This window comes from Haemorhous mexicanus, chromosome 3 (genome assembly GCF_027477595.1).
Source record: "Haemorhous mexicanus isolate bHaeMex1 chromosome 3, bHaeMex1.pri, whole genome shotgun sequence".
Taxonomy (NCBI): domain Eukaryota; kingdom Metazoa; phylum Chordata; class Aves; order Passeriformes; family Fringillidae; genus Haemorhous; species Haemorhous mexicanus.
Genome location: NC_082343.1, coordinates 55,790,607 through 55,813,237, shown reverse-complemented (window position 1 = coordinate 55,813,237; position 22,631 = coordinate 55,790,607). Strand labels below are relative to the sequence as shown.

Sequence of the window (22,631 nt, the reverse complement as noted above, 5' to 3'; positions counted from 1 at the left end):
GGTAGGAGAATTTAATGTTGCATCTGCCTATAACATTTGTGCTTTAATGTCTGAAAAGCTTTAAAAAGATTATTCAAGAAAATACAATTTAAGGAAGCCTTAGTTGCCAAGGATGGAGGGTTGGCTTGGCTTTTTTATGAGTCTCATGCTGTTTTGACTTGGTAGCTTTTGGATATAGAGAGCAGAGGGAATGAGTAATCTTTCTCCGTCAATCCACTGTTCCTCTGAGTGGCAATGCAAGGTGCTAATTTCAGTCTGTCATTTGGAACAGCCAGTGAGAAAGTACATCAACACTTATGCTATTTCTATTGGTTAGAGTTGCATATATATATTTATCTTAAAGTAAGTTACCTGTAGACTCTGTTGGTATTTGAATAATAATGGCACTGAAATGAATATAAATTTTTTTCAGGATAAGCCAAGTGAACCTAAAAAATAGAGTGAACAAAAAGATTGTCATTTTTGATGTAAAATGCATCGTGTGTTTTTCTCTTATAGTATTTCTTTGATGCTGAGTTTATTCCAGAGGCTGTAGCAGTAGAGGATATTCTCTTTCACACTTCTAGATAGTGCTTCTTATTGCAGTTGACAAAGAGGTTATTATCTTGGTGGCGTTTGGAGCCTTCATGATTAAAGTATATGTGGAAATACAATCAGTAATGTAAAATTCATTCTGAGTTGTCTCCTCCAGCTCGGTTGGTTTGGGGTTTTTTCTGGTAGTCAAGATTACTGCTTCTCTAGTTAAGGATGTATTTGCATTTATTTGGTTTGTGTCTCAGGTTCAGAGACTGTTGTTTTACCAGCAATGATCTCTCTTCCCCTATTCTGAACCACAGCTTGTGGTGTTTTTCATTTATCTAACCTAAAACGCTTTAAAAGTTGTGAACAAGTAGCAGCTCTCTTTTAATAATAGTATTTATCTGAATTATTTAGATTTTGTTACAACTATATTGGCCCAAGCAAGTTATTTTTGTTGGGAAGTTAAAACACTCTCTGTGCAGTAATTTCATTAGTGGTCCATCAATAGACTGTATGTACAACTTAGCACAATGTAGTCCAGCTGTTTACAGCCTGTGTAACCTGCAGCCTTGAACATAGGATAGAAATGCTATAAATTTTAGTATTCTGTATATTTTAGTTTGTATGGTTTCTCCTCTCTTGCTTCTAGAGTTCAGTACAAGCTTTTTTTTTTCCCCTTCTCTGCAGAATAGAAAGGTAGTATTAGAAATGTATAAATGGAAATAAATTGGGCTACTGCCTCTCTGTTTCGGGATGGAAGTGGATCACAGCTTCATTGACGTAAGAACTGTAGATGTGGCTTCCCTATATTTAAGATACAAAAATAATTCTTATACCAAACTGTAGCATTTGTAGAAGAGTTTGTTCCCTTTTCTTGACACTGATTCTCTAATCACTGCCAAGTCTAGTTCTTGATGAAGATGACTGTACAGTTCTTCTTAGTTTGGGATAAAATAAGTATCCTGAGAGTTCGCATTGTGAATTACAGGTTTTTCCTTTGTGTTGACCCTAGAGAATCTACATGTTTCGTGTCTTCAACTGAGCAGCAAGGCCTCATGGATAGGTACAGGAAGCATTTAACAGAAACCTCTGATGTTTGTATTGCTTTATCCAATGGTAAGAGTGAAATCAGTTGGGATAGTTTCTCTCGCAGAAGAAAAGTGATATAAATAGATTTGTATGTATGCAAAATCCTTTCCCTTCTGAAAGTGGTGGGACTTATGTATAGACAGGATGAATAAGTAGTTAGTGAAAACACTTAGTTTGATGTCCAGGAGCTGAGGCAACTCAAGTTACCTGGTATGTAGACGTAAGTTGTTGAACATGTAAGGAGAGCAGCAAGGAAGCTTTTCCCAAAATTTTACTTCATATCTTTCAGGCTTTTTGCAATGAAGTGCTGGAAATGAAAATTATCATTGTTAAATTTGCATACCATAACTCCCACTCTCCCTCCCTGAATTGCTGTGAGCAGCAATAAATGCTAAGATTAAAGAAAATAAATATAGTGCTTCTATTAAGAGTGCAGTATTCTACTTATGTGGAAATTCTGACATGCATGTTATTAAATTCCTGCAACAGCATTTCTGTTCTCTGCTGAATCTGTGTGTGTAGTAAAGGAGAAGTATCATCACAGGAAATGTAACTCGCTTGCACTTGACTAGATCCAGTTTGTCTTGTTAAACCAGTATCCTAAATTGTCATATAAAACATGCAGGTAGGTTCACCAAGGGAGTTACAATTACAGTTGTAACTTCTAGTTCTTGTTACAGATAATGACACTATAAAATCCTCTGTTGCTGCATGTGATTTGAAAACAACTCTTTCCCCTCCACCACCTCAGTCACAATATTGCATTCAGACTGGTAACAGGAATTTGTGACCAGCTTTCATTTAAGCAAAGTACAAGGCAGTGGCTTCTCTGAAAACAGTGGCTTGCTTGCTTTGAAATGAATCACATTTACATATTAAAAAATAATCACTGTCAACATATGACAGTGATTTTATCAATTCCAATTATAGAGTTGTGTTGAGCTTTTTTGTGGGTGAGCCAGTGGAATGCAAAGGTTTAGGCAGGAAGCTGTTAAACTGGTGTAAGACTGTGATCACTCGTCACCTTCATCTGCACCCTTACCCTCAGGCAAAATATTACTATTGAAAGAGTTTTCCACAATTTACAGTGTTGGAATGCTTTTTTCCTTGTCTGATTCACAGAATTGCAGAATGGGTCAGGCTGGAAGGGACCACAGTGGGTCAGCTGGTTTGACCTCCCAACTCAAGCAGGGTCATCCCAGAGCACATGGTACAGAACTGTGTCCAGATGGTTGTTGGCTATCTCCAGTGAGGAAAACTCTACAACCTCTCTGGGCAACCTGTCACTCACACAGTAAAGAAGTTCACAGTGCACAGTCACTCACATAGTAAAGAAGTTCTTCCTGATGCTCAGGTGGAACTTCCTGTGCATCAGTTTCTGTCTGTTGCTCCTTGTCCTTTTGCCTGGCACCACTGAACAGAGCCTGGACCCATCCTCTTGGCACCCTCCCTGCAGATAGTCATAGACATTGATGAGGTCCCCTCAGTCGTCTCTTCTCAAGGGTGAACAGGCCCAGCTCCCTCAGTCTTTCCTCACAGGAGAGATGCTCCAGTCCCTTAATCAACTTTGTAGCCCTCCTTTGGATCTGCTGCAAGGGCTCCATGTCTCTCTTTTGCTGAGGAGCCCAGAACTGGACACAGCTCTCCAGATTAGGCCTCACCAGGGGTGAGCAGGATCACCTCCCTCAACCTGGCAATGCTCTTCCTAATGTGCCCAGGATGCCATTTGCCTTCTTGGCCACCAGGACCCACTGCTGGCTCATGGACAGCTTGTTTTCCACCAGGACCTTCAGGTCCTTCTCTGCAGAGCTGCTTCCCAGCAGGTCAGTCCCCAGCCTGTACTGGTGCCTGGGATTGTTAGCATTTCTGCTAACCTGCAAACTTACAGTGTCATGTGGTACACACGTGTTGCACAGTCCCCTGCACCGCAGCAGGGGGCTTACTGCAATATGTCGTTTCCTTCCCAAGTTGTTTTTTTTGTTTTGGGGTTTTTTTGTTTGTTTGTTTTTGATGGTGTTCTTTGGTTTTTGGTTTTGTTTTTTTCCCCTCACTGAGCACTTCTTTTAAAGTAGAATCATAGGCATTTGTAATTGAAAGTGCTAAACTGAAAATAGGCAGTAGCACTCTTAAATTCCTCCAAAAAAAAAAAAAAAGACAGCTAGGGACACCCCCTTCTATGTTTCCAAATAAAAATAGAGTGCTTTTCCCAAAAAGGAAGGATAAAACCTTGTTTAATCTTTGTAGCCAGATCCTGGGATGTCTAGATGACACAAGTCAACTTCAAAGAGGAACAGGGAGTCTTTCTTCTCTTTCTGGCATTGCTGTGATTGCTACTTAAAAAACTGTCTGAAGTTTCTCATCTGTATTTCAATAAAAAACCATTAAGAATTGAAATCAGCTTAAGAGAAGACAAGGATATAAAGAAGTGACTTGATTGCCATTTACATGTGCAGGTGTGAGTAACAAAAACAGAAACCTGAGAGAGCTCCATTGAATAAATTATATGGCATTTTTAGTGTCTGAAAGTTGAAACTAAGCAAACTTTAATATTAAAAAAAAAATCATTTCCTTGAAGCAGTCAGGGTGACAATAGATGTGTTTTCCCTCCCCTCATCCTATCACTCAGTATTCCTTACTCAAGTCTAAATTATGTATCTATCTTTCTAAAACACCATTCCATACTTCAGAGATGGATTCTTTTTGTGCTGAATCAGGCGATGGTAGATGGAAATTCTGTGCCTGCACTGTGCACAAGCAATGCAGCCCCTAGTCCAGTTTGGTTGTGAATAACCATATAGGTAAGGAAATGGGATTTGAAACAGGAAAAGAACAAAAACTAGCTCTGCTCATGCTACTATCTCAGTTTGTCCACTGGTGGTTTAGATTTATTTCCTGCTGAAAACAGGGAGTGTCCAGTGGTTGTGTCTGGGCTTTGTGTTGTTTGTGGGCTAGCAAAGCCCAAAGCCCAGCCAGCTCTGATGCAGAGTTATGAAGGGGGCATTGGGGTTGGCAGTGGAGGTGTTGGATGATTGTTTCCTCAGGAAGGAAGTGGGAAGACAGGAGTGGCTAAAAAGCAAATGGGTTCCTAGAACAGCATTACTACAGCTTCCTTGGCAGCTGCTTCCGGAGGTCATGTTGCTGTCAAATATTTATCTGTGGGAACATTCTAGTGTCTAAGTCCATAAAGCTGGTTATTCATTAAAATGTAGCCCATCTCCTCTTTTGCTTTTCCTAGAGGATTTCTTTAAGGATGTTTATGTTGTACTATAGAAAAAAGGGCCTTCCTTCAGAAGTGGAAGAAATGCCCTGGACCACAATGCTAACGTAATGATCTACCAAGAAGAAAGCTTAGCCATAAAATATTGTGGGTATGGCAGCTGCTTCAGTTATCTGCTAATGTGCACACTTCTTCTATCTTAAACAGCACAGTGAATGCAGTTCTGTGAATGCTGCAGAATAGGCTTTTAGCCCTTCATCTTTCTTCATGGAGAAAAACACTTGATTTTTAAGGTGTCTGTCTATATACTCAGTTGTTTGGTGTTTTTTTAAATGTATCTATCAGAGACTGTTATCCAAAGAAGTTTAGTGTAATGTCTGAGTATGCTTAAGGCTTTGTTTCCATGCAGGTAACTAAGGCAGCTATAAAACTGGAGAGGTATGTTCATTCCTGTAAGCTATTAAACTGAGTCACCTTGACTTTTCTTGTGTTTTCTGCCATTGCTCTGTGCTGTCTGTCTCTTTTAAACCCCTCTTCAAGAGCATAACACTTCTCATTGCAGCTTTGGCTGTCCTGAACTTCCCTTGATCTGATCAGGCTGACTTTTGCTACTCACTGCTTCAGCATGGCTTCTGTCTCTGAGTAGATTCCAAGGTGCATTTCTTACAGTTGGAGGTCATTATTTTTGATGGCTCACTTCACCTAGGTCATTCTGGGTACTTAAATTAGTTTTACCATCTGAACATTGTTTTTGCTTTGGCTTTTGTCCTTCAGCAGTAGAATGGATCTATTTGTCCATCAGGGGCATGCATTAACAGGAGGAAGAAGTCTGCGAGAAACAAATTAGTTGGCCAGGAGAGAAAATAAAGATTTTTAGCCAGGGTGGAGAGATACCTCAGTGCCTTAGCTTTACTGTCCATAGCTTTGAATTCTCTGGAAAACAGTAAATATGTCATTTCTCCAATTTAATTCATGATTCATTTGGTGAAGATACTGACATTCCACTTCCAAGCTGAGGATTTTTCTGTTGTGGTGGAATTTTTTCTCATTCAATTATTATTGGATCTTTAAAAACATACTAAGTTTTTCTTCCCATTCTCCAGGCCCCACCAGTAATGATCTGTTTCTATAGTGAGCTTGAATCTGCCCTTAGTGGAATCATCCTAGAACATTCAGCAATGGTTTCCTCTGTGGTCAGTTCCCAACATAGCCCTTTTGTCTTGTTTTTACTCCTAGGACAGTAGGAGTGAGCAAGTCCCTAGTAGTCTACAAAAGGGTAAATCAGCTGCCTTTTAGGAGTTATCCTTAAATTTAATCTCAATGTACTTGTTTGAATCACCCGTGGGTTGAGCCCTGCTCTTCTGATCAGTCTTTGGAAAATGTGCTGTGGCTGATGTACCTCGGGGAGCAAGGAGATGCAGTGTTTAATTTGAAGGCTGATCAATTTCTTAGTTGTGGGGTGTGGCATTTCTTTTTGTGTACATTTGAGAAGGCTTGAATACTTGGATATTAGGTGTGCTGTATCAAATTATATTGACTAAATATCAGCTTCTTGTAAGGGCTCTTCACCTTTCTTGTGATGACTAAGGAGAGATCAGAGGATTATCAATTTCAGTTATGGAAAACTAAAGCTGTAAGAACGTGGCTTGATGCAAAATACTTGTGGCTTAATTAGGATTTATTCAGCCAGAGTTAGGCCACACAAATGGCTTCTTGTATAAAGATTGTCAGTGGCTGAAATCCACAGAACTGCTCACTGGGGCTGAGATTACTTTTTTAATGACTGCTATGTCTTTAGTTGGTCCTCCGTGATGCTCCAAGACCTTGAGGATGGCAGGCCTGATTCCTGAGCCCTTCCCCATGTTTTTTGATTGTTGGCTGCCACTTAGTAGTGTCTACAGTAAGTGTGCATGTAAGAAAACATTGCAAGAAAGTTGAAGAGGGTCCTGTAAGTGCACCTTCAAAGTTGTTATCTATAGATTCTTAAGCCATCTTTTACTCTCTCTTCCCCAGTGCTTCAGAAAGAAATGGGGACCCTTTTGGCTGAAAGGAACAGAGGGGAGAATAGCATATTCTACCCAGCCTATAGGTGATACACCTAGGGGTAAGAGCTTACCCCACAGCTTTCTTGGACACTTTAGGAGTAAATTTTCTGATTTGAAGAGTGCTTCCATCTAGGTACGTGGATTTAAGACATCTGGGAGCACGATTTAAGTAATACATTTCCCTTTGCTGTACAGCATCTGTGTATATCAGCATTTGTCTGTGAGTGTGATTGCTCTTGACAGTCATTCTTTAGTAGTGCCAATATTATTGCCCTCCTCTTTTTTGCAGCAGATTTTAAGGTTTCTTTACCATTTACTCATGTACCATATTTCATATGAACTACTACAGAAAAGAGGAAAACTTTACTCAGTCTTTTGGTGATCATGCCACTTCTGGACTTTCATTTACTAGTGATCAGCAAAACATATTGCAGAAGTACTGGTATATTAATATTATGCAAACTAGTCTTTGCTAGGTGCTCCAAGTTGTTAGAATCAAGCATGATTTTCTATGTGGTTGGGCCCCAGCCCAGTGTGTTTTCGTTTAGCCAGGAATGAGCTCTGGCTAATGCCATGTGTGGTTATTTCTCTTTACATAGACTCATACCAGGTGAAGATGGGAAGAGAGCAGATAAGCTATTTTTGTAATTTGCTCGAAGTAGCACTGGTATCAGCTATCTAAGAGGATTGCTGCCTCAGGGAGTAATATTCTTGCATCAGTTTCATTCTCAAAAAAAAAAAAAAAAAAAAGAAAAAAAATAGTTCCCAAGTTATCACTATAAAAGCTTTCCCTGTAATCTGTCTCTCTTTCTCAAAACTTAGAGACCCACTGACACTTGTGAATGGTGATTTTTTTCCCCAGCTTGGGGGCTTGGTCTTCATTTCCAGATCCTGTAAGGTTGTGAACCTAAATATATAAAGGTGTTATGTGATAACACAATTTTTGAGTCTTTATGATTTGATACTGTCTATGAAATCTGACTGTCAGATGACTTTATTTGAGAAAAAACTGAAGGGAGACATCTTATTCCTAAGTAGAATATCAAAATTAAAATGGGAGGAAAGAATATTTAGTGGAGGAAATTGAGATGTGAAGTAGCTGTACCTTTTTTGTGTAAGACACTTATGTAACATTTTTGCAGATAATAATTTAGTTTTTAGTGGGAGTTTTATTAAATTTCCTGTATTGGCAAATGTTCTAAGATACATGTAAATGTTGTAGTCTAATAGTAATTAATTTATATAAGGCACTTCTTCTTTTATATACTTCTTCATGGTAAAAATAATGAACTAGCATCAGTAGGATTTGAGACTTCTTTTTACAAAACTCAGTTTCTCCCTCTGCTGAGCAAGACAAGCTTTCTCAGCTTTGTTTACTTTCCTTCCTCTTCTCTTTCTTCCTCCTACACTTTGGGTGTGTGGGTTTCGATATGTGTGCAGCTTTTTCTTTCTTCCAGCAAGTCTCTGCACTAAATGTCTGGAGTAGACTACACTTAACTAGTCAATGCTTTTTCAAAGTGTACTGTTAAAATCAAGGACCTGAGCAGGATGCTAAGGTATTAAGCCAAGATGAACTTGCCAGATGCAGCAGTTAGCATGTCTGCTCTGCACTCCTTCTGAGGTTTCCACCTCCACAACTGCATTAGCAGAAGGGGGTGTGTGAGTGCCTTCACTACAGTCTTATGCTGAGAGAGTAGGTCTTCAGGGAGATACCAGACTGTTCCCTGGCAGATGTCTGTTTTCTTTCTTCATCTTCACTGTGAATGAGTTAAGCTCTGACAGGGAAGCTATTCAGGCTAGGCTTTAACTCCCTAACTGCCGCACCAGTAGTGATGGTGTGGATGGGCAATTCATTATTTGCTTTTAGTAAAGCCACTAATCTGAGTTTAATAAAATAAGTATTTACAAAAACCTAATTCTTGACTTCTGAGTTCTGGTTTTAAATGTGCTAATTAGCCCATGGCTTTAGGTAATTACTAGTTCACAAGTACCATACTTAATAAGGTATCAGTGTAAAATAATTACCATGAGTGAGATTGCTTCCTAATGCTGTTGCAACAAATAATTTAGTTACCCTGAGGAAAAGCACTCTTATTAGAATGTATTGGTGTCACATTGCTGGAAAGCTGATCAGTTCTTCCCAGTGCTTGCTGCATGCAAGAGTTGTGTAGCTGGAAATGCAAGATTTGACAGCTGGTTCTAAATCAAACAACTGAAGTGCTGAATGCAAACTCAGCCTATCAGCAGGAGATGAAAGACTTCATGGTTGTACATGGTTGTTGGTTGTTTCTTCAGCAATTCTTCTTTACTTTTGTCTTCATACAATGTAGGCAAGCATTGCCAATGATCCTTGGTCCAGCTGGAACGTTGGGAAGTCTGGGAACTGGGATAATGGAAATGCTGTTGACAGCTGGACAACAAAACCTGAAAGTGCACCTGGCCAGAGAAACAGCGCTTCAAATAACTGGGAGGCAGCAGCAGCATTTGGTCATCCACAGGCATATCAAGGACCAGGTGTGCTAATAATGCTCTTTTTTTTTTCCTTAATAAATTAGAGTAAGTGGACAGTAGAGGTAAGAATTATTTAATCTTTCATAACTATAGACCATGGTTATTTTAAAAAACAAAACCAAACCAGGTTCCTAGTGGCACATTGCCATACGGGTAAGCTGGACACTAAAGTAGTAGGGGTTTTAAAAATTAAATAATTTTTAAAAAAATTGATTCCACAGTAACACCTCAAACTTTTATGGAAATCTGACAAACCAAAGGCTTGTGCATACATGATCTATTCTCAGGCATGTTGTTCAGCTTGCGTAACGAACTTTTAAACTCCCTTGAATTTGTGTTCTTAGGCCTTTGAAGGAATACTCTCTTAAATCCTTAATTTTAAGAAGTGATTAGCTTTTCAGAAGGCTTCTCTACCTTTTGTAGTAACAGCCTAAATTAAGGGGAGAGCCCATAACTGGGCAATGCTAACTTGAAGTCTATGAATATGGAACACAGTTGAGTTCATTGTAACACCATCATCTCTTCTTTTTTTTTTTTTTTTCTTTTTTATTTCCCTTCTCCCTCAGTGGATTTCCAGTGCACTGCTTTGCAGGCTGTATTTGATGGAGGTAGTGGTAATTGAGGGGGAATAGTAAAATAGAAGGCTGAAATAGATTTTAATATATTTACCTGGTTGATTATTTGTATGTGAGTGCTGAAGTACCTGCTTCTGCTTTTGAAGAGAAATTATGTAACTTTCTCTTTTCTCTGTCCCCTGATCCCTCCTGTACTTCAGCAGCTGCTGATGACGATGATTGGGATGATGACTGGGATGACCCAAAATCAACTTCACCATCTTACCTTGGTTACAAGGAGACTGAGGCATCAGAGGCTGGGGGGGTCCAGCGTGGAAATTCTCGTGCAGCTGCTATGAAGTTACCACTTAACAAGTAATGGAAAATGCAGGGGAAATGTGTATATATTGAAGAGAATTGGAATTTGTCAAGATGTGTAAATTCAACATCCTTGAAATAAGCAATGTAAATATTACAGTTTTGGGGCAGAAGGAAAGGTGGATTTGTAGTTCAGCATACTCCTTAAGCAAGCAGAGGACACAGATCCCTGAAAGCTTAAAAGTTTATGACAAAGCTGTGTGATTTTTGAAGGTGTCATACAGACAGATGACACTTTCACAATGCCTGAGCTTCAAGTCTTTGAAATTTAACTGTGTTTGACAGTTTGTTCTTAATGAAAGTCGAAGGTGGTGGATGACTTGTCCATACAGTAGAAACTGATTAGAGATGCTACCCCAGAGTTCTTGAGTAATCTGAGTTTCTAGTGGGGAAAAGTTCTGTTCTGCTGTGTTTGTGCATCTTCCAAGTTGATTCTTGAGCCACAGAAAGTTTGATTTTATAGACAAAAATCTTACAGTAGCATCAAGCTTTGTCAGTGTTATACTAGCATTGTCTCATGTTGTAGTTTAATGTTTGTTTGTTCTAAAGCTGCTCTTACTCTGAGAACTAGTGTGTGATAATCTCTGAGTGGATGAAAGCAGAGTGGAAAAGGCTTGTAGAATAATGGTTCCTTGGGTATCTAACTAAAATTAATTGTCTCTACATGACTAGTTAATTTTGTTCATCAGTGGGTTTTTATGTCCAGTGTTGCATGAGTACCTCTACATCATTGTTTACTTGTTGTAAACTCAGAAAAATACCTTTTTTAAGAGATTTTTTTGTCTGTGGAGTAAATCTTGCTTTACTGGTCATGTTTCCACAAGCAGGTTGGCAATACTGCAAGGGCTAACTATCTTCCTAATTAGAAAGAGGACCACCATTTGCTTTTTATAAGGCATTTTGTAAGACTTTTAGAATAATATAGGGGTTGTTTGGCTTTCTTTTAATTGGTGGATAAATTATTTAAGATAACTCATGTTTCGAAGCACTTGATAGATCTTCTGTTTATCATTCTTTCAGATGATTAAATTCTTGTAATTTGAAGTCTCAGGTGCATGAGCGTCTGTGTGTGTGTGTGGTGTTTCCTCGAGAGGGTGAGGCTGCAATGTTATGACAGATGATACTTTGTGACCTCCTGTTATGTTTGGTATGATGGTCAGCAGAGCAGGAATAACCACTTTGCTCTGCAAGAAGGGGCCTATTACACACACAGACACACAAGATACACACAAAAAACCTGGATGTCAGTAGCGTTTTTCCATGCAAAATGTTGACTGTTACAATAATTCACATAAACTTTTTTCTATGCTTGAGAAATATTTAGGATTTTTTTCCTGTAATGGCAGGTACTTCTGCATGTCAAAGGAAGGAGAATTAACTTATCACTTCATTTTATTGTTAGGTTTCCTGGATTTGCAAAACCTGGAATGGAACAGTATCTATTGGCAAAGCAGCTAGCAAAACCCAAAGAAAAAATTCCCATAATTGTAAGTTGGGGTTGTGTATAATTTTTTGGTGTGGGTGGTATGGGTTTTTTTGGTTTTCTTTTTTTGGTTGGTTGGGTTTTGTTGGTTGGTTGGTTGGGTTTTGTAATCCTCCTCACCTTTCTCTGTTTTCTCAACTGAACTTTTATCCTCAAGGTTGCTGTATATATTTGGATCAGAAGAAACCAATGCTGAACACATAATTAGAAATACAACTGCCATAATAAAAATCATAAGTGTGATAATGATGATGATTCTTTTCAGTACTTTTTTCCTCATGCTGTATCTGCATTACTTGTGATGAACATATGCCTTTTTGGGATTGGGATGCAGAGCAAATGCATTACACTGCCTCTTCATTATCTAGATAGTTACATGCAAGAACTACATTTGTAGAGGTTTGCAATATTCAGTCCTGATGGTCAGGTCACTTTCTGATCTGAAAACCAAACTCTTCTGTCTCTATGCTGTTCTGGTGAAATGTGGTTGAAATAGCCCTAGAATTCACCATTACTTTGTTATTTGGGAAAAATTGTAAAATACACAGGATAAAGTCAGCTGAGGTCTTTTGTCCCTGATTGCAAGAAGCCTCTCTGTTTCCAGACTCTCAGCCTCTCACTGAAATCAATGGAAGCTCTCAAGTGAAGAGAGAAGATATTTATCACATTGTTTACAGCTTGTGCAACATGATGTATTTAAAGATAATATTTGCAATTTCTTACAGATTGGTGATTATGGCCCAATGTGGGTATATCCTACCTCTACATTTGACTGTGTGGTGGCAGATCCCAAAAAAGGTTCTAAAATGTATGGTCTCAAGAGCTACATTGAGTATCAGCTGACCTGCACTGTAAGTGTATCTGAAACAGGATCTTTTGCCTCACAAATATGTGTCATTTGTACATAAAAATAGAAATTGTGTGACTTGGTAAGAGCATTGTAAGAGTAAGTGGTAGTTGTAATATTTTTTTACCTCAAGGATTTGCTTTTTTCTAGAATTTCAAGTTCTTCTGTATTAAGGCTCTAATTCATAAATTTTATTTGCATTCCATGTGGTTACCATTCTGGTCATGCTTGTTTCATGTGACTGTGTGTAGATGCCTGTCCAAGTTCAGAGTTGTGTTTCTCTTACAGAACACTAATCGGTCTGTCAACCACAGATACAAGCACTTTGACTGGTTGTATGAGCGGCTCCTGGTTAAATTTGGATTAGCCATTCCAATCCCTTCTCTTCCAGACAAGCAAGTAACAGGTAATTATTCCCAGTTCTGAATTCATGGAATGGGAAATAAGGAAATCAGATTTTTATAAGGTTCAGTTATTTCTTACTGTTTGTTTTTCCCATTATTTTAAATAAGGTGTCAAAGAAACCCCTGCCTTTCTCCACTCAAAACTTATGATGAGTTGTTAATGACTGATTGATAATAACAGATCAATACTAGGAGAATCACTTAAAAATTCAGGTTCAATTATCTAGTCCAGTGATTTTTAAAAAGTTAATTAAAAGAAAAACAAATCCCCCTAGTTACTACATGAGATAATAATTACTATTGGAGAGAAGAGATAGCTGCTTATGTTCCATATTTTCTGATTGGCTGGGCAGATGTTGTTGCATGGAGTTTTTTTTAGGGCTGGGGAGGGGCATGGATTGTGTTTGGTTTTGTTTGGGTTTTTCTCTTTTGCATTTGATAGTCACAAGGTTCCCAGAGGAAAGGGAGCATCCCCTGACTGGATGGGATGGAGATTTTTTGCTTCCAAGTGAAATGTTGTAGCTGTTTCTCCTCTTGCTTGATTTCACACTTGATTTAGAAAGCATCTTTCATTTGTATAGTGTTCTGCTCTAGTTTGATGTCAGTTCAGCTTGACCAAGCTGTCTGAAGCTTGTGGAAATCTTTTGTTCTGACTTCAAGAAAAGTGGGCTTGGGTCCTTGAAATGCACTTAAGTTTACTCATTGCAGCAGAATGTGACAATGCCTATGCATTTTCAGTAGTCTCTGGCTTCCTTTCTACAAGTGTATGCTAAAGTGCATGTGAAGGAAAGAATGGACACCTGTATAGGAGGAAAATGCTTACTTTAGCCCATTTCCACTTGTATGTTTTCTGGTAAGATTATACAGTGTCTAAGCCAAAACCAAACATATAAGCATCGGCATGTTGCCAACCACATGGCCATGGGCATCACTCAAAATGCAGCAGCTCTGCTGTGCTTGAAGAAAGCTGAGCATTGATGAAGTTGCTGGGATAAATGCCGAGGAAACTGAAAAGTGAGGAAGTGACTTCTTCCCCTTAGCCTCGTGTTTAGAATTGACCAGCATTTCTATTAAACATGTGCATGTCTGTAACAGGAAACCAGAAGACATGATGGGGTCCCTAGATTTCATTGTAACTATATCTTAAAAGACCCAAGAGTCAGGTATCACACCTTGGCAAAATCCATTGCCTGTGAATTTCTGTCTTCTGGAATCTGTGGGAGAGAATACCTTGCCTCATGCAAAAAAATACTAATTAAAAAAAAAAAAAAAGCATGTCTCTTTTTCTAAAACATGAGGAAACTGAAAAAAGGGTGCTTATCTTTCACTGTGTTTAGGAGGCTTCTTTCTGAAGACTGTCTACAAAAAGCATGTCAGTTTGTCTTGACAGAGCAAGATTCCCCTCTGACTTTGTCAGGATCCTGGTTTTAGTGATATACTGGTGATGATATGCTTAATGATCGGCATGTAACTTGCAGCTGCTGCTGTTCTGGTGTTCTGCACTCCTTGCAGGAATGCTGTTGAGATTTCTGTATAGATTAAAAATTAAGCAAAGGATTACTGAAGGGTATAGAAGGTCTCTTCCACAGTGTTTGATTTTTTTTTTTCTAATTTGCAGGAAAAATACGCATACACAAAGTTCATTTTTCATTTGTTCTGTTGTTTACCTGCTAGTCTTGCTAGTTTCCATATTTGCAAAAAAACTAAAAACCCCAAAAAACCAAAACCCAAACCACAAAAACCTCAACTTTGTAGATCTGCTGCCATAGTAACTGTGCAGTAGAATTATATTGAAACAGTACATGTGTTCAGGGCTTGTCATCTGCACTGCTGTGGAATTCAGGAGAGTTGGGTGCTGGAGGAATTTCTCTTTCCTTACAAATCCTGTTCACTGTATGCTTTACAAGTCTGATGTCATGCATTTTTTTTTTAATTAGAAAGGATTCTCTCAAGAAGACAGTTTCTACTTAAACGAAAAGGTTCTTATGAATATGCAGTGATGATGCATTACTGGTTTAAGAAAAATGGTTACTTATTTAGTTTGTATTAAAAATATCTTAAATACAAAAAAAAATCAGTTACAGTCTTACATGTATGTGTATATTCTAACAAGTTTATGCATATGATTTATTGATATCTTGTGATTTTTTTTCCACAGTTTACCTATATGGAAGTATGTTTAAAGGAGACACTGCTTTTTAGATCTGTGATTTGTGTTTGAGTGATTTCAAATATTTTTGAGCAATCCAATTGTAATGCTTTTTGAGCTGTTTAATTTCAGTGCATTGTTAGCTTGTACATGGCAACTTGGATTGTAGTTCTTTTTTCTTCAACGGTTTTGAACCTCATATTGACCAAGACATTACTAGATTGTACCAGAAGAATGCATTCATTCCAAGCCTGTGCCTGGCTTTTCTCTTGGGTCATCTGAATACCTAGTTTTTCTGTCCAAAAGTTTATTCATTTTTTTCCCCCAAAAAAATGTATTTGAATTGTGGGTGGGTATCAGCTTTTTTTTAATATTTTGTGGCTATCTTAAAAAGGATCAGAACTCTTGATCAGTAATCAATATTTAAAATTAATCAATTTACGGTTCTTTTGGTTTGTTAGCATAATGAGCCATTTTTTTATGAGTTGGATTCAATGATTCTTGTGAGTCCATTCCAACTCAGGATTCTGTGATTCTTGTAAGTTCAGAGTCATTAAATTGTTAATAACTCACCAGATGAATTACCAGCTGTTTCAATTTAAATTTAAAAAAGGAATGTGAAGGTGCTAGCCTGTAAATGTAACAATTATTGTTCAATGTGTAACAGGGCGCTTTGAAGAAGAATTTATCAAAATGCGCATGGAGAGGCTGCAAGCTTGGATGACGAGAATGTGTCGCCATCCTGTTGTCTCAGAAAGTGAAGTTTTCCAGCAATTTCTCAATTTCCGAGATGAGAAGGTAGGAAATGAAATAAAGCTCTCACACAGACTGAGATTGAGGAATTGCTGTCTCCCCACACTTCCCTTCAAACCAAGAGTTTGGCTCTGTAGCCGCCCCACTGTGGGCAGTAGGGATGGGCTGGAAACTGCTGGGATTCCCAACTCAGCTGACTGATCAAAACAAGGCATAAAATTGCTCTGGTGAAATGCTACGCTCCATTCCCACACAGCTGTGCTCTTCAAAGTAACTTTGTTGCCAGTCTTTCACCGGACAGTTTGTATCCTCCAACAGAATAGGAAGATATATAAAACTCTTTGCTGTTGACCTGCTCTGTCTCTGCTGGATTTAGTAATCACTGTGATCCTCTGAGTGGTGCTGCTCTGCTCACAAACGCTACTTTATAGCAGATCTACGTTGTGCCTGTATTATATTTAAAAACAGCCCCCTGCCCCATCCCTATCTCTCAAACCCACAGTTTTTCACTGAAATGGGTTGTAATAGCACTATGTTGCAACCTTACTTGATATAACCAGCCATTTTTTATTTTCACACCCACTTTATTATGCTTTTTTATAAAAGAGATTTTAATATCCTCAGTAAATGATAAATAAAGTAAGTAAACCTTCAGTAAATAATGGTTTCTTCATGATTGAGCTCCAGCTCTGTTACTAATTAGGAAATAAACGGAAACACTCTGCTGCTTTCTCCTCAAAATAATCATACTTCTAAATAAACATAGAATTTGCTGAAAAAGTAAATTATACAGTATTGTCTTAAAAATTTCCAAGATTCAAGTCCCCTGTGACTAAGGTCACAGCTGACCAGTTTTGAGTCAGAGGTTGAACTAACAACATACTTCTAACCAGAATTATTCTGTGATCCTGTAAGTAGATGCTTAATAACATAGTAAGTACTAGTCCTGGTGAAATGCTAGTTGGATGGTTAGTGGGGAGTTGTATAATTCTGCCAGCTACTCAGCAGTTCTTAGTTTCTTATTTATAGATGTATAAACAGAACAGATGTTGCAATACATAGGGAATTTTTAACCACTAAGAACTTAGCATCATAATTGCATAAGAGTTTCATGATCTTCTTGAGAAGCTTCTGATATGAGATTTATCCTATGTGTGGAGACAGCTGAAAATCATTGTTCTTACACTGTATCTCAGTAATACCCAAGAAGGGTCTGTTGACCCCAGAATTTAGACAACAAAGTGCACAAAGGAGGCGGGGGAGAACTTTGGGAAACTGTAAAAAGCCTTGGCTCCTCTGAAGATTTCACTTCCTAATGAAAGGTTTTAATTCAGGGGTGCTCTGTTGATTAACAGTTCTCCTAAACATTTAATTCACTCCTTAAGCACATGCCTTTAAAGAAGAATGAGTGGTGGTCAAACTTCGTGTCTGTCTTGTCTCTCTTTTTCTTTTTTTTTTTTTCTTTTTAAGGAGTGGAAAACCGGAAAGAGGAAGGCAGAAAAAGATGAAACTGTAGGAGTCATGATCTTTTCTACAATGGAACCAGAAGCTCCTGACTTGGACATGGTAGAAATGTAAGGTGATTTTTTTGGGTTTTTTTGGGTTTTTTTTATATGGGCATTATGTATCTAGTATACAACAGATGCTGAGATAATCCAAAACTCAGATACTAAGTGTGCACGTATATTCATGGATTTGAGGAGGTATTCATCAGGGCAGAGCTGAAAATTTGTTTAAATGAGATTTTCATATCAACCCCTCCAATACCTGGTGGAACTCTATGTGATGTCTTTTTGACTTCAGTGGCTGAATGCTAATCCTAAAACAATTTATGTAAAATTAGTTGATAGTTGATTAGTTGGGATAGAGTTCTGTCAGATCCTATGGAGTTATGTTTTATATTGCTGTGGAAGTGTGGTTTGATCTTTAATCTTTCAACAGTTCCAAAACATGCTAAACTTACCAAGTAGCTTAGGATAATTGTAGATGGACCAATAAGCAGAACAATGTTTCTGTAAAATAGTTGTATTTAATGTACATACAGTATGATTTGAATATCTGTAATCCATGGAAAGCTATCAAAAATTAAAAGTAATTTAAATAATCAATTCTCATTCTGAAAGTGCAAATGGATATATTTCTTTTATACATGTGTATATTACATATACATATACATACTGTAGCTGATAAACCTTGGAGTTTTGCAGAGTTAAAGACTGGATTTACTATGCAGCCTTTATTTCACTCCTTTAGGCTTAATAATTTTTCTTAGATGATGTAGCATGTATGACAAGCTTTTCTTACTGTTCTGGAGCACAGAAACCTGGATAATGTTTTGTGTGTGTGTGGATAAACTGGATAGAAGTGTTTTTAGCAGCAAAGCAGTAGTGCATTTGCACCCAATACAGACTTTATGCAAGTGATGCAGTGCATATTGAATGGATACAATGGCTGTGTGGTAGCAGTTCTGTACCAGCAGAAAAACATGCACATTTTTAGGTCACTTACACTTCAGCCATGGGGATTTTAACCTTGACTACTTTGCTTTAGTGGTGTGGTTTCTGTATATCCCAGTGGTGTAAAAGCTGAAGGGGTGAATGAGAGGGATGATTTTGTACCCAGGGTGCAGGAGAGGGAATGTACTACGTACACATCCCTAGTAGAGAGTGCCCAGCATGCGGTCAGCTAAACAGTTTGCGCCCAAGCAGGGAGGGCACACCAGCCTGAGGAGAATGCTCACCAGGAGTATGGGTTCCTGGGCTGGGGCTGGCAGCCTGGAGTAGTGCTGGGGACCTATTTCCAAGCGGTTGCAGGGGTGGCTGTAACATCTCAGATGTCCACATGTTCTAGTGCGTGGGAATGCTGTTAAAAGTGTGTGTCTTGAAAGCCATTACTCCACTTACAAAGTGGGCAAACCAGCTTGTTCAATAACTGTTAGGTTCTTCAGTGTGAAGACATTCTTTACTGAACAATTTTGCTAGTATTTTGAGAGTTCTGCACAGACTCATGAGCATTTTCAGTGATCTTGAGACCATAAAGTGTGAAGTTTAGAAAATTAAAGGATGTTTTGCCCCTGAGGTAAGGGGAGTAAAGCAAGAGCCTCTTAGAAAGCCCAGGTGCTGTTTTTGTGCAACTATGTGTGTATGGTTTCCAGCTGAGGAAGGAAGTGCTGGTGGGGAAGTGGGAACCTCTAGGTTCTTGGGCCACAGCTGGAGCTGCTGCCCTGGCTCTGGGGAGTCACTCAGTGTCCCCTTGCTGTTACAGCTGTCTCGTGCAGGCTTTGCTCATTGGAAATTATAAAATACACATTTAGTTTTCTTTTGTAGAGTTCACAAATCACTGCTGTGCCTGCAGTGCTGTGATAATGGAAAACTCTGATAGCTGCATGCAAACATGCTCAAAGAGGAGTACAAAGGCACATACTAATTCAGAATTCTGGTTTTTTGCTCCCTATAATGCAACTCAACACAATGATAGTGACAATATAATATGAAAGGATGCATATATATTTCCCTAGGAGAGTTGCTGTATTACTTTTTATTCACCTATGTTAGACTTCTATCAAAATATATGGCACAGTTATTTTCTTTTTATTTTTTCATTGTTGTATGTATTTCACTACTTCTATTACACTGTAATAAAAGTGCTAATCCAGTGCCATGTGTCTACGAGTCTAATAGAGGAGGAAAAATGGAACAAACAATGCCCATATATAAAGAGGGGAATTCTGAATTCAGTGAAATGGCAGAAATTTCAAGGAATGGGTTTATATCTCTGATATTTTTTGAGACAGAGTTGACATTGCTTAACATTTCAGTATTGTGTTTAAAGTTAGCATTATGCATGTATTAAACTGCCTTTTGCTTTTGCTTTTTCAAAATGCCACAGAGAACAGAAATGTGATGCAGTGGGTAGGTTCACCAAAGCAATGGATGATGGAGTTAAAGAGCTGCTGACAGTGGGACAAGAGCACTGGAAGAGGTGTACAGGGCGTAAGTGTCCTTCTGAACTCAGCACTCATTTCTGTGGTGCTTTTCTCTCTTCTTTTTTTTTAATGTGTATAATTCAAGACACATCTTTAAAGAAACTCCTAAATTATCATTGGAATTGTACAGCATTCTGGCTATTTTCAGTCTAAGAGTATAAAATGGGGAAATTTTTTGTTAGTATGTTTGATGTGGGGCTTTTTGTTGGGTTGCATGGGTTTTTTTCTTTATCTCAGAAATATCTGTTCCCTGCCCATAGGTTTAAAAAGACTTAAAAGTAAGTAATTCTAGTAATGCAGCTAAAGCCCTTGTTGGACCTGTTCTCATATATTGGTCATATATTTGAATTTTAGTGACATGGGCAAAATAGACCTGTTTATTTGATGAAATCATATTTTCAAATAATTGCACCTTATTAACCCTTTATTTAGGATCCTTGCATGCTAGGAGGAGTGATTTAAAGATGAAATGATTTTAAGAGAAAAAGAAAAGAAAAACCAACTTGATTCTGACTTAATCTTTAGCCCAATTCTTTTTTTTTCCTATCTTGTCTCTTCCTTCCCACAGATATTTAGGGTTGCAGAACTTCACACCAAGTCCCTATGACTCTGCCTGGGCTCTAATTTCCTAGTCCACAGCAGTGTTCAGTGTTTGTGGCCACCACAAGGCAGCTATTGAAAGGAAGCAGGTACTACAGCTGAGGATCATAATAAGAAACACTTCAGGGCAGGCTGTAGTGTCTGGCAACCAAAGACCTATCACATAAATCTCCTTGAATCACCTTAATTTTTTTTACTCTCCTTTAAACTCCCCCCCACAAAAAACCAAAACATCAAAACGTTGTCCCCAGAACTTTAAGTATATCTCCTGAGTTATGTTTTTGCCTCTTACTAATCAAACACTACAGCTGAATATTTGGGGCTGACCAGAGAGAGTGGGAAGTGTAGAAGCTCCATCTCTCATGGAAGTGATTACATTAGACTTTAGTATTTATAAGATGTTAACTTTAAATCATTTACATTTCTCAACTTTGAATGAAAAGGTTTCCTTCTACAGACCACTGACCCTCCTGCTGGACAAAAACAGTCTAACACATGACAGAGCTCTAACATGGTACAGATCTTGCTTCACTAGCAAATTATACTGAGGGGAAAGTGGAGAACAGGAGAAAAAGGAATAAGGTTCCTCAGATGAGACTAGAAAAACAGCATTGCTATCCAGTTACAGAAGCAATGATCAAACCAAGGGCTGGCTGTGACTTGTGCTTACACTAGAAATTCAGTATTTTTTAACTGCCAAAGTCTTCCTAAACTTACAACACTAGTGCTTTAGATACTGAATGACTCTTCTAATACTTACAGCTATTAATTAGTTAGCATACATGCAGCAGTACAGTTGTGATTGTGTTTTTTAAAGTCTTAAAAATTAAATTTTTTTTAACTTTTAATTTTCTATACATTCATACTGAATTAAAAAAAAAAAAAAAAGAGAGACTGGTAAACTGGAACATGCAAAACATTAGTAATCTTTTAGGTTTTAAGTTCCCTGTCAGCTCTAGACTTGACTCTTAATCTGAAGTATTTTTGGCACTTCCTGAGCAATAGTTACATCCCTTCCATTCAGTGAGATTTAAAATAACTGACAGTGGAAACTTCTTAAATACATGTGAAAAGAAGCCAAAGATTCTTCACTAAAGTTTCCACTGCAGACTCAGTATCAGTGTAATGGCTGATAATAGAACTCTAGTACTCTAAATTGTACTCATAGTGTAAGACAGACCAGTTACCATAAATAGTCTGACTTCTGGAGAAGAGCTTGATCAAAGATAATCAATAAAATTAGGCAGTTGGGGTGGGAGGTTGATTTGGGGGTTTTGTGGTGGATTTTTATACCACACAAAAGTGTTCTTCTGTAAAAATCAGATACTGTGGGATGCTAGAACAGCTAAAAACCTTCTATATTGCCTGAGCAGTGTACCCCCTGAATACAAATATCTGATAAAACCCATACCTACTTGGGTTTTTTTTTCTGCTAGCATAGGCAGCATATAAAAAATTGCTTTTGCTTTTCAGATTGCTTTTTAGGCCTCTGGAGTGGTGCTGTTCAAAGTGTTAATAATGAATGCACTCATAAATCACAGCTGATTGATGTAATTGTGATGGAGTAATTTATGCATGCATGTTCAATAAATAAATTGTAAAAAACAATTTTATTATTCAGATACTTGCATAATTTTTATATCTAGATAATCTTGGGTTTTCGTGCCTTTAAATATAAAATTCATTATTTGTGGAGAGTTTAGGTATTATGGGTCTGTAAAATAATCTCCTCTTTAAAATATTAATGAGACCTATTCTCGAGATCACATTGCAGCACTTCCCCCTCTTCCTTCCCCCACGAGGGGGAAGGGAAAAAATCTTACTGTATGTATAGGAGGACTCAGCTAGAAATGCAATGAGATTTCTTTTTTTTTTTTTAAATAGCATTCACATGCTGTTTCCCCAACCGTTTGTACTTTTCAAGAATCCAGATTGCAATTGCTTTATCCAGTTTTGGAACATGTGTAGCTGGGGAGGGGGTAAAGAATAGGATTGTAAATGTGTCACTAGAGAAAATGTAAAACCTAGTTGTTTTTGACATCTGCTTCATCAAGTTTTGGAAATGCAGCAGATTTAGTCTCACTTACCCATGTCGGT

General features: G+C 38.1%; 1 protein-coding gene across 2 annotated transcripts in view; it reads left to right on the top strand.

Annotated features, from left to right (window-relative positions):
- Positions 1–22,631, top strand: part of SNX9 (sorting nexin 9) — a 59,227-nt gene that overhangs the window by 24,261 nt on the left and 12,335 nt on the right. Inside the window, exons 5-12 of one of the 2 annotated variants that reach the window (XM_059841913.1) lie at positions 9,201–9,384; positions 10,160–10,310; positions 11,716–11,800; positions 12,522–12,647; positions 12,932–13,049; positions 15,864–15,994; positions 17,420–17,523; positions 19,838–19,941. In XM_059841913.1, the coding sequence (XP_059697896.1) occupies positions 9,201–9,384; positions 10,160–10,310; positions 11,716–11,800; positions 12,522–12,647; positions 12,932–13,049; positions 15,864–15,994; positions 17,420–17,523; positions 19,838–19,941 (1,003 nt within the window). Of the gene's footprint in view, positions 1–9,200; positions 9,385–10,156; positions 10,311–11,715; positions 11,801–12,521; positions 12,648–12,931; positions 13,050–15,863; positions 15,995–17,419; positions 17,524–19,837; positions 19,942–22,631 lie in introns of both variants that reach the window. The other variant, XM_059841912.1, reaches the window with a different exon arrangement.